Source organism: Pezoporus wallicus, unplaced genomic scaffold (assembly GCF_028554395.1).
Source record: "Pezoporus wallicus isolate ANWC-B61680 ecotype Strahan unplaced genomic scaffold, APGP_CSIRO_Pwel_v1 contig_5524, whole genome shotgun sequence".
NCBI classification, from domain to species: Eukaryota; Metazoa; Chordata; class Aves; order Psittaciformes; family Psittacidae; genus Pezoporus; species Pezoporus wallicus.
In genome coordinates this window covers 527019-537944 of record NW_026636622.1, presented here as the reverse complement: position 1 = coordinate 537944, position 10926 = coordinate 527019, and the positions used below count along the sequence as shown (strand labels likewise).

The 10926-nt window shown below is 40.9% G+C and overlaps 1 protein-coding gene across 1 annotated transcript; it reads right to left on the bottom strand.

The window, feature by feature from the left end:
* Window positions 1–10134, bottom strand: ACTA2 (actin alpha 2, smooth muscle). The gene is made up of 9 exons (XM_057401025.1): window positions 10005–10134; window positions 7225–7396; window positions 5446–5574; window positions 4041–4151; window positions 2830–2914; window positions 2578–2739; window positions 2137–2328; window positions 1074–1255; window positions 1–272 (listed from the first exon to the last, which is right to left on the bottom strand). Exons 2-9 carry the CDS (start codon window positions 7351–7353, stop codon window positions 129–131), a joined length of 1134 nt encoding a protein of 377 aa, XP_057257008.1. The 5' UTR covers window positions 7354–7396; window positions 10005–10134; the 3' UTR covers window positions 1–128.
* Between the last annotated feature and the right edge of the window lie 792 nt (window positions 10135–10926).

The window sequence follows — 10926 nt, the reverse complement described above, 5'->3', positions numbered from 1 at the left end:
AAAAAAATACAGTACCCAATTAATTAAAGTAATTACGATGAAGGATTTATGGAATGAAATTATAAGAATGTATTTTCCTGAATACATTCACAGTAATACACTGGGGAGGCATATAAAGATAAAGCAATTTAAAAGCATTTGCGGTGAACAATGGATGGCCCAGCTTCATCATATTCCTGTTTGCTGATCCACATCTGCTGGAAAGTAGACAAGGAGGCAAGAATAGAGCCTCCAATCCAGACGGAGTACTTACGTTCAGGAGGAGCAATGATCTGTTTAAGAAACAAAAGCATTAAGTACAACTGTCTCCAGTGAATAAAATACATTTGTTATAAAAAATTGTTAAAGCAGTGATATTTGATATGAACAAAAACATTGTATCTCTGTGCTAGTGTCATCCTTGGCATTACAATTAGCCATTGCTACAAGCAGTAAAGTTAAAAAGTTGATATTTAAGTCTGAGTCTAAATTCTCAATTCCTCCGCCTGAGTCAGTCTGCTGAGTAGGAGTGGTGCATTCATGTTTTCATGGTTGCATATGGGAGAAGAAGAGATGATACTTGGTCTGGAAACATAATGGTAGCCCAGAATGGCTTGGAAAAATGAGTGACCTATGGAGTGACCTTATTGGTACAGCTGATAAAATGTTTGTAAAGCGATGAAGGAAGATCTGAAGCACAGAAGGGATATTGGCTTGTCAGAGGCTCTTCCTTTTCTGAGCTTACAGGCCAGGGATAAAACCAGTATTTCCCCTATCTCATCTCCATCAGCCAAGAAGGGCTGAAGAAGCTCACATATAGCCGCAGTGGAAAATTTAGCCTGCTGGATCCATACTATTCTTTGACCATGCTAGTGCACTTTTCAGAATTCACTGTGAACAAGGAAATGAGAGGAGGGAAGGCTCTCTTCCTTTCAACAACAAAGTCACCAGGTGGTGATTATTTGGTAGAAGGTACAAACATGACTCAAAATATGTACAAAGCACTTACTTTGTAAAGTGTTGCTATGTTTCACAAGATTTTTGATGACTTTGTACGTGCCAACTCAAATAGTCTACAAATGATTGCACCATACCTTGATCTTCATAGTGCTGGGAGCCAGAGCAGTTATTTCCTTCTGCATCCTGTCTGCAATACCCGGGTACATTGTAGTGCCTCCAGACAGTACGTTGTTGGCATAAAGATCCTTTCTGATGTCTATGTCACACTTCATGATGCTGTTGTAAGTGGTTTCATGAATGCCAGCAGACTCCATGCCTAGGTAAGGCACAGAAGAACTCTGAGAAAGCAGCTCCATACAGAGACTTCAAATGCTAAGACAGAACTGACAACATGAACTTCAGTGTCTCTTTAAAAAGACATCAATCTTCAGAGCTGTGGAAACCCAGAAAGTCATTCTGCAGCTGCCCAAATTATTTGCTTAGTAGTTCCTTGTGCATTGCTCCTCTCCCCTTTCCACACACAACTCCTCCTTCAAAAGCAAGCTGGGGTTGTGGAATAGTAAAGTTTCCACTAGACTTTTGCAGGCAATCTCAAACGTCCTAAGAAATCCTTATATGGTCTTGGAATCATTTCTGTTCTTTTTTTTTAACTTCTCTTTTTCTTTTCCTTATTTTTTTCTTGTTAATGTAATGAGCCAACCCAGAAACAGAACAGTCACAATATGTCCTAATACCTCCAACTATGCAACTACTTCATCTATTTCTGAGCTGAAATTCTGCCAACTGGCAGAACTGACGCTGGGTTTCTGTGTGACCTCATTGTAAATTCACCTCCATGGCTGGAGCAGTGTTTTGGAAAAATAGAACTAGTGTTGCCTGCCCCCCACAATCCTCACACTACTTAGAAAAGTGACTTTGTGGCCACACTTCTTGTAGTAGCCAGCTGCAAATGGCACAAACCCAGTGGCAGAAGCCAAGAGTAAATATTCAGGGTTTATTCTGAGAAAGCATTTTGCCTTATTGTTTGATCCAAAGTTCCTCCTACCATATTAACAGCGCTGTTCTAAAAAATTATTTTATAATGGGTGCTAGGACATACTTGTCTGTAGGTCTGACTGAGTTAGCAATGGGACACAATCAAAAGAAAATAGAAACCTTATGTGCAGTTTATGAAGGCAGAACAATCATTCAACCTACCAATGAAGGAAGGCTGGAAGAGGGTCTCTGGGCAGCGGAAGCGTTCGTTTCCAATGGTGATCACCTGGCCATCAGGAAGTTCATAGCTTTTTTCCAGAGAGGAGGAAGAGGCAGCAGTGGCCATCTCATTTTCAAAGTCCAGGGCCACATAACACAGTTTCTCCTTGATGTCACGGACAATTTCACGCTCCGCTGTCAAGAGGATTCAGTGTTTAGAATGGCACTCAGGAAGCACACAGACATATTGACAAGTTGTTCCCTTTCATCCTCCAACACCCTCCCTGTTTTTTAAACATATCCTCTGCTAGTCTTACAGAGGACTTTCCTGTTGGATTCCTTCTTGTGTCTATTCAACTGCAGAACTACTTTTAGAACTTCTAAGGCCACTAGAAACATTGAACATTAAACAACTCCCCTCCCCAGACAGCAGCATGTCCTTACCAGTGGTCACAAAGGAGTAGCCACGTTCCGTCAGGATTTTCATGAGGTAGTCTGTCAGGTCACGGCCAGCCAGGTCCAGGCGCATGATGGCATGCGGCAAGGCATAGCCCTCATAAATTGGCACGTTGTGGGTGACACCATCCCCAGAGTCAAGCACAATCCCTGTGACAAAATAACACATTTCATTCCCAGGTGGACATCAACGCACTTAACCATTTCAAACATCCATGTCATGTTCCTCAAGAGGCCTACCTGTGGTACGTCCAGAAGCGTAGAGGGACAGGACGGCTTGAATAGCTACGTACATGGCTGGAACGTTGAAAGTCTCAAACATAATCTGAAAGGCAGTTAAAATAATTGTCTTAACACTACAGGGTTTTGCTTATTTGAAGCAATTTACTGAGAGGGTGAAGACAAGGTTATCTGTATTTCTTGATGGTTGCTAACAACAAAGAAAGAAAGTACAAACTCAAAAAATATTTGTCCTACAAGATATCTTCCTACACCTATATCTTTAACATATGCACATATTACAGTGTCCTGAGTTCAGCAGTAGCAGTCATTTTTCTCCTTCTTAGTAGCTGGTGCAGTGCTGTGATTTTGACTCTCAGCCTGGGAACAATGCTGATAACACCAATGTTTTAGTTACTGCTCAGTACTGTTTACTCTGACCAAGGACTTTCTGTGTCTCATGCTCTGCCAGGGAGGAGGGGAAACTGGGAGGAAGCAGAGACAGGACACCTGACCCAAACAAGACAAAGAGGTATTCCATACCACAGCTCGTCATGCCCAGTATATAAACTGGGGACGGACAGTTATCTGGAAGGGCTAGATCACTGCTCAGGTCAGGCTGGGTATTGGTTGGTGGTGGTGAGTGGTTGTGTTCTCTTCCCTTATTATTATTATCATTTGTGGTAGCAGTAGTGATTTGTGTTATACCTTAGTTACTGGACTGTTCTTATCTCAACCCGTGGGAGTTGCATTCTTTTGATTCTCCTCCCTATCCCTCCGGGAGCAGGGGGGAGGAAGAGGGGGGAGTGAGCGAGTGGCTGAGTGGTTCTGTGTTGCCGGCTGTGTTTAAACCATGGCAGTTCTTTTTGGTGCCCAACATGGGGCTCGAATCCTCGACCCTGGGGTTAACAGTCGCATGCTTTACCGACTGAGCTAGCCAGGCTCTGTCGGCTTAAACCACAACATACTGACATACAGTAATAAGCCTGGCCATAAAAACAGATTAAGATGACATGAAGCTTGGACAGGCTGAAGTACATTCAAAGCAGATACACTGTTTTTCTAAAGTAAATACAATAATTCAGATATGACAGGTGATCACTATTCATTTTGCATCTTCCATAACCAAGAAAGACTGACTACTGGAGAGCATGACTAACTGAAACAACGAAGTTCACATCCTGTTGGATTCACAAAGTTGGAATTACTCCACATCTTTAGTGTAAGTTTACCTGGGTCATTTTCTCTCGGTTGGCTTTGGGATTCAGTGGTGCTTCAGTCAGCAGAGTCGGGTGCTCTTCAGGTGCAACACGGAGCTCATTATAGAAAGAGTGATGCCAGATCTGAGAGAATGGGAGAAGCCAAAGGAAAGAAACACCATCAGCCAGCAGCTCAGAAGCACTTTCAGACAGGTATTGTGCTCCAGCTCTCTGCTTAAAGCCCTCGATATAGGCTAGTAGTGTTTCTCATGCAGTTGTTCTTATAGCCTCCACAGAGATTACCAGAGTAACTGTAGAAAGAAAAGCACTAACCTCGGGTTTTACTGCTAGTAATACATGACTTATTTTAAGGTCACTTAAGTTAATGAAAATAACTTACTCTAACAGTAGAAGAGACAGAGCAAGACAGCATTGATTGCAGCAACACTGTTTCAATAATGAATGAAAGTTCCAGAACAGCTCTAGAACATATGCAGACCTATGTAGTTGAAATCAATAGATAACATGTCTCTTGAAGACAGTTTCACCTTTTGGTTTGTAGAGGCCAGCCCAGGAATTCATAAAAAGTAATGAAGTCAAGTGGTTTGTGAGGATGAAAGTCAGCTTGTGTTTATCACTTCTGCACAAATTATTCCTACCAGCTATAAAAATCTGAGGCCAAGTGAAGTTCACTGAGGAGGTTAATAAACCAGCAAGAAGTAAAACCATCAGACTTTCTAAAGACCAAGAAAGTTGTTCTAAGCTTATTTTCAAGCTGGTGGTGATGAGGGATTGGTTGGTACGTTAGGCATCTGAAAGGTTTTGCTCCCAAGTAAAAGAGTCAGTCAGTTCTGTGTTACTCCACACACCTGCAGTATGATTTGATATCCCAACTGTTTCAGATATCCTTATTTCCACAGCATAATAGAACAGAGATTCCATCTTAGAAATTATATAGACTGTGACTATAAACACGGCTCTGGAAGCCTTTCATCCAAACACTGCCTTTGAAAGGGATGTATTGCACTGCAACATTGCTAATCTTTCCAGTGTTAAAAAGTACATGTGTAACCAGTGCCCTTCACATCAGAATTACACACATACTTCGTATTTTTGCAGAAACAGGTAACTTCCTATATTGCATTTCCTTACTGGTAAATTGAAGATATTCTTACATTCATTTTCTTATCTTTTCCAGTAATTAGGAAATATTTATAGATCAGACTGAGCAACAGAACTTCAAATAACTCTTTTGATGTATTCCTAGGGATACTTCAGCTTCAGATGCAAGTTGACCTTTGCTGTTAACAAGCTTCTCATCAAACCATACTTGATAACATAATGCTTTCATCTAAAATTTAGTGGGTATTCTATAAACATTTGGTTCACAAAGTTCTATTTACCAGTAACACACATCAGCTTTTTAAAGCTGAAATACCTTCTCCATGTCATCCCAGTTTGTGATGATGCCGTGTTCTATAGGGTATTTCAAGGTCAGGATTCCTCTCTTGCTTTGAGCCTCATCACCTACGTAGCTGTCTTTTTGACCCATACCAACCATCACACCCTATAAAATAACAAAAACGGAGTTAGTTTCTCAGGGAGAGGTGTCATAAAGTAGGTAGAACATTAGCTGTGAAATAAATCCAGTTGCCAGTTATTCTAGTTACTAAATACTTTACAAATACTAATGAACAGAGAGTAACTTACTGTTCTTTAATTGCCAAAATTAAATGTTTAGTTCACTTAAAACAGTTCATGTTTCCACTACAGTTTCAGTAAACAAAACAAGTACAGTTTTAAATGCGTAAAGTGGAAAAATAAGTTTAACATTTGCTACTATTTAGGGATGAACTGTCTACTAAACTATAACAAAGTGGAGTAAAAGCAGAAAGTATGTTGTGCCATCTAAGGGTCAAGTCAGAGCAATACACAATTCACATTTCCCAAAGCTTAAATTTCAACATTTTTTAATATAATTTTTGAATACTATAATATTGTCATTAGAGACACTTTAAGTCTACTGCTACAAGTTTCTTTTTAGGTATTTTCATGGATCCTGTAGAGATGGTCCATGGACCAGAAGCTATAAAATATGGATATACATTAGTCTTTATGTTAAAGTCAGAAATACTGGGAAAAAATAGTATGTAGTAGGATGCTTCGAGTGCATAATACTCTTGTCAGGACTAAGTCATTACAGACTCCAAATCTTGGCATCTCTAACACTGTCTTAAAAAAAGACAACTTGGATTTGCAATTTTTGATGGTAAAATCCTTCAGGGGACTAATAGTATATTTGATACATGATCAAGAAAGAAAGGTTTTAAAAACCTGCATTGGTTTCCACTGTGATGGTACTGCTTGGTTTTGAGCAGTTAATAGCATTTACACTGTCTTCAGAAGCTGGTGCTTTAATATCGTTTTTAAATTCTGGTAACACTGAGAGGCCTCAATTAGACCTTCAGCCCCAGCTGCTATACTGAAAGCTCCTAAAGAACTTAAAATGCTTTTGCTGGATATATCAAGTGATGCATTTTATGACCAGTTACCTCTTTCCACTTCACCAGGGCCTTGGATGGCATAGAAGCAATTAAGTGAATTAGTTCATTGTGGCTTAGCCAAGCTGCTCTAGTTCATATTAATAATGATCTGGCTCAGAAACTCCCTATTAACAGCTCAGGTAATAAATGCATTTTACCAACTATTAAAACTGAGTGGAATGCATCATATACTTAAATGTAAACCTTGAAGCTGAAGAAACCCAACCCTAGGCAGGTGCTCATTTGTGATACAGTTAAATGAATAAACTCAGAAAGGTTGATAGGAAGCTGACTGAAAACTTCTCCTTTCTCCTTTAGTTTTTCACACATCACCTATCATCACCTTTTAGGGCAGCCAAAATTTCCAGGTACTTCTGTGTTGGGCTTTTTGGTTTGGTTTGGTTTTTTAACTAGTTTTATTTACCAAGTTTTCTGAGTGATACAAAATTAACGGCCAGGGAAAGGAGGGCATAGAAGGGAGTGAAAAGTTTTGGAAGGATTCCTCTCACAAGACAAGAGACATGCTTTGACTCAGGTGAGTGCACTCTGGATTAATTTTGCCTGGAAATACTGTTACACAGACACAGAAAAGGTGGCTCTGAGGTGGAGAACTGGGGCTGGTGCAGCAAAACTTTCTACAAGCCTAACATGGAATAACCAAAGCAGTTCATCACCTGGTGCCTGGGACGACCCACAATGGAAGGGAAAACTGCTCTCGGAGCATCATCCCCAGCGAAGCCGGCTTTACAGAGCCCTGACCCATTGTCACAAACAAGGGCAGTACTGTCCTCTTCCTCACACATCTTCTACGTCAATGTCCTCAGGCCCTCCAGACAGAAGACAGCCCTATGAAAACAGGAAAGAAGTTTTTAAAAAGGAACAACAACAACATAAAAAAGCCAAAAAAAAAACCCCAAACAATTGAAAATACTCAGCCCCCCAAAAGCCCCATACTCAGGTAGCAGACCCACCCTTGAAGACAGAGATGGCTGTCTGAAAGCAACCAGGACCAGCAAAGAGAGGTACCAGTTTGGCAACCACCAGGTCACTGCATGACCATATGAAGGAATGGGCTTCCTTTTGAAACCATGAGAGGTTTCGACCATATCTGCCAGAGGGGTGTATGCACTAAAGATTATCCATAAGATTCCAGAGGAGAATTCCAGTCCTGCAGCATGGGCAGACAGATCAGGGAGCAGCAAATGTTTATCTAAATTTGGTGACAGAAATCCATGGCTGGGGTGAGAGATAAAAGAGGACACTGGGCTGGCAGCTGCAAAAAAGGAGACCCCTTTGCATCAGATTCAGCACAACTTCCCCTGGTCTTCTATCACCCTGACAAAGTCCTCACACATGTGGAAAGCTGTCAAAGGTAAGAGCACTTCAGTCTTCTCCATTCAGTCTTGGACTTCCCCAAAACTAACCAAATTTGATATTATGCATATACCAGGGATATTTTCCAGTAACCAGCTGGGTGAAGGTGGCCAATTAAGTTTACATTTAACCTTCTAAACGAGAAGAAATATTCCCAGTTAAAAAACAACAAAAAAATTTAAAAGCCTTTTCCAACTCTCCACTAGTCACTTAATGAAGATAACCCACCTCTAAAGTGAAGGCAGGGACAGTATGTGTTTTAAAAACAAGCCATAGCATATGCTACACCATCATTTCAAAGCAGCCAATAAGCCTCATTTGTAGAGTTTCAAAGTAATTTATGTTGGCTCCTTGTCTCAGTAAAAAGAAACTGTTTTCCTCCTCTGGCAAGAGGAAGATGATATGGGTAACAAAAATGTTTTGAAGGCTTTGTATTAAAGTGAATTACAGAAACAAGCACTGAATACCAGGACTCAAGAAGAACTATTCGCTCACAGTTTATAGTGTGGTAGGGAATCACTTGGCTAGCTCTGAGCCCAGGCTTCCATGTAGAATTCAACAAATTGCAATGTGTTAACAGCTAAAGGAGACAGCTGTCATCCACAGACCAGCAGACTCTGCATGCAGTCTCCAAAACCTTCTGCTGCAGGAATACTGGAAAGTCAGGGTGAAGCAGGAATGGGATCAGCAAGAGACACAGCCGATGAGCAAGGGAGCTGACGACCTGTTTAGCCTCTGCAATGGATGGGACAAGCATGGATCATATGACCTTCCTTTGAGATTCTCTGTCTCTCTCCAGTGAGACAGCCACAGGACATAGCTGCAGCCCTGCTCCTGCAGGCTGCTTGGGCATAGCTCCCAGGAGAAGACAAGCATAGGGAAATCTAACTTGATGTACTTCAGATATTTTATCATTATTATTGGGAAAGGAAAGTAAGTTGCAATTTTTGCATTTATTAAACTCCTGGGAAAACAAGCTTTATATATCCAAACATTTACTGAATGGAGTACAATTGTTATCTAACATGAATGAACAGACTGGTTTGGACAAACCATTTCCTAATTAGGAAACAGGCTTCTCAACTGTCTGTTTTTGGAACAGAGTTCGAGGTCAGGGGTTTTGCTCAAACCAATGCAGCTAATGCAATGCCAAAAATCACTTGGGGGAGGGGAAAGAAGGGGGCAGGAAAGGCTACATTTCTGAGCTTAGTGGACTCTAAATGAAAACCATATTTAGTAATAAAGCACAAAAAGTTGAAAAATCAAAGCTGAATGATTTCAGATAGTGCTCTGTGCCAGCCAGTGAGTTAACAGCTCAGGACTGCCATGGCAAGCAGTAGCAACATCTTACAGTGGAAAATGACACTCAGTACTATGGCAGAAAGGATTTTTTTTCTCCCAAGTAATTAATACAGTATTTAGCCTCTTCTACCTGCTTTACATTTAAAGATAACGAATCACCTCATCAATATCCACAAAACACTATTAAGAGAACTCCAGCCCCACAAGAAATACTGTGTAGTCTGTTCCTCAATGAAATGTTTGGCATTTTACAGAACAGTAGTTTCATATACGCAGAGACAAGTACAAATACACACACATCCACATTAGATACTGCTGATTTGCATACTTCCCAGCTCTTGTTGCAGTCACATTCCCCAGTACACTCACGTCACATTACAGAGTTAACAGCACTGAAGTAAACCTGCTGAGAAGCACTACTACGTACCCTTCCAGGAACTCTGTTCTGTCCCAGACTAACACAGGTCCATTTAAACATGAATATATCTGTAATTCCAGCTGTGGCATTACACAGACTATGTCTTTACACAGTTGCTGGAGTGCTGGTAGAATCAGAAAAATCATCAGGTAGAAATCCTTCCCTTTCAGACATGGTATAAAATAAAAACAACTCAGTATAGACACTACAAGCATTTTTATCATCAATTCAGTTCTAATAAGTTTGCTCAAGCAAACTACAGCACAGCAGTACATCCTCCTGAATTGCTTCCATTTGACACTACTTAATTGAAGTCCTCCAGCAATCTGTAAATCATGCTACTGGTTCTGTGCCACTTACCCTGACAGTGCTTGGCTGGGGATAGCTGCTCTGGGATGGTGCACTCTGTCTGAAAGCTCTGAGGTTATATAGACCCTTCAGCTCTTCTCCTCCCACTAGCCTCCCAAACAAGGAACAGAGGCAGACAGAGACAGAGCTGAAGTCTCTAACAAAACCATATAGGGACCTTATTACAAAAACCTCTAATCTGGATGGCTACAGGCCCTGGGTCTCTTCCACTGCATTCCAGTACAGAGCTCAAGAAACAGAAGGAGACTTCCAGCTATGTAAGAGAAACACTTCAAAACTTCAGAAGAGTTGCTAAAATACAGAGAGACAGAGTGTGCCCACAGTAGACACTCTGGCAGGAGGAGCATGTGTTCAGACAAGAGGGGTCCAGGCCTCCATAGTAACATCCAAGAGACGGAAGGAGAAACTGGAAGAGCAGTCATTTATACCAGGGAAGGTGTTTTTAAAGGAACACTTTGCTTTCTTTAATGATTTTGACAAAACCAATGGAAACATTTCTAGCAAGAGAAACAGCTGCTGAATTTTACAATAAAGTTTGGCATTTTGCTTGTATGCTAAATGTTGTCCATATGCTTAAGGGTAGTGAAAAAATTACCTGCTGTTGTACAGGGTTCACAGTGAAGTCTTCAAAGGTTGTGAGAATGTTCTGTTAAAAGATTGTTTGATCCCCTCTGGACTGTGATGGGTTGAAATCCATTCTGTTTCTCTGTCAGTTTATTTTCAAAACCCCAGAACCTGGAGGCCAACTTTGCGCTAGTGCTACTCCACTGGCGATCACAAGTCTGGACTGACATAAACTCACATCTCAAATTGTTCAGAGTGAAGTTCTTGAATTTTATAACCTTCAGCTAAATTTTTTGTTGAGCATATCTTTAGCAAATAAAGCAAGGGTCCTTACTGTACAAGTTATTTT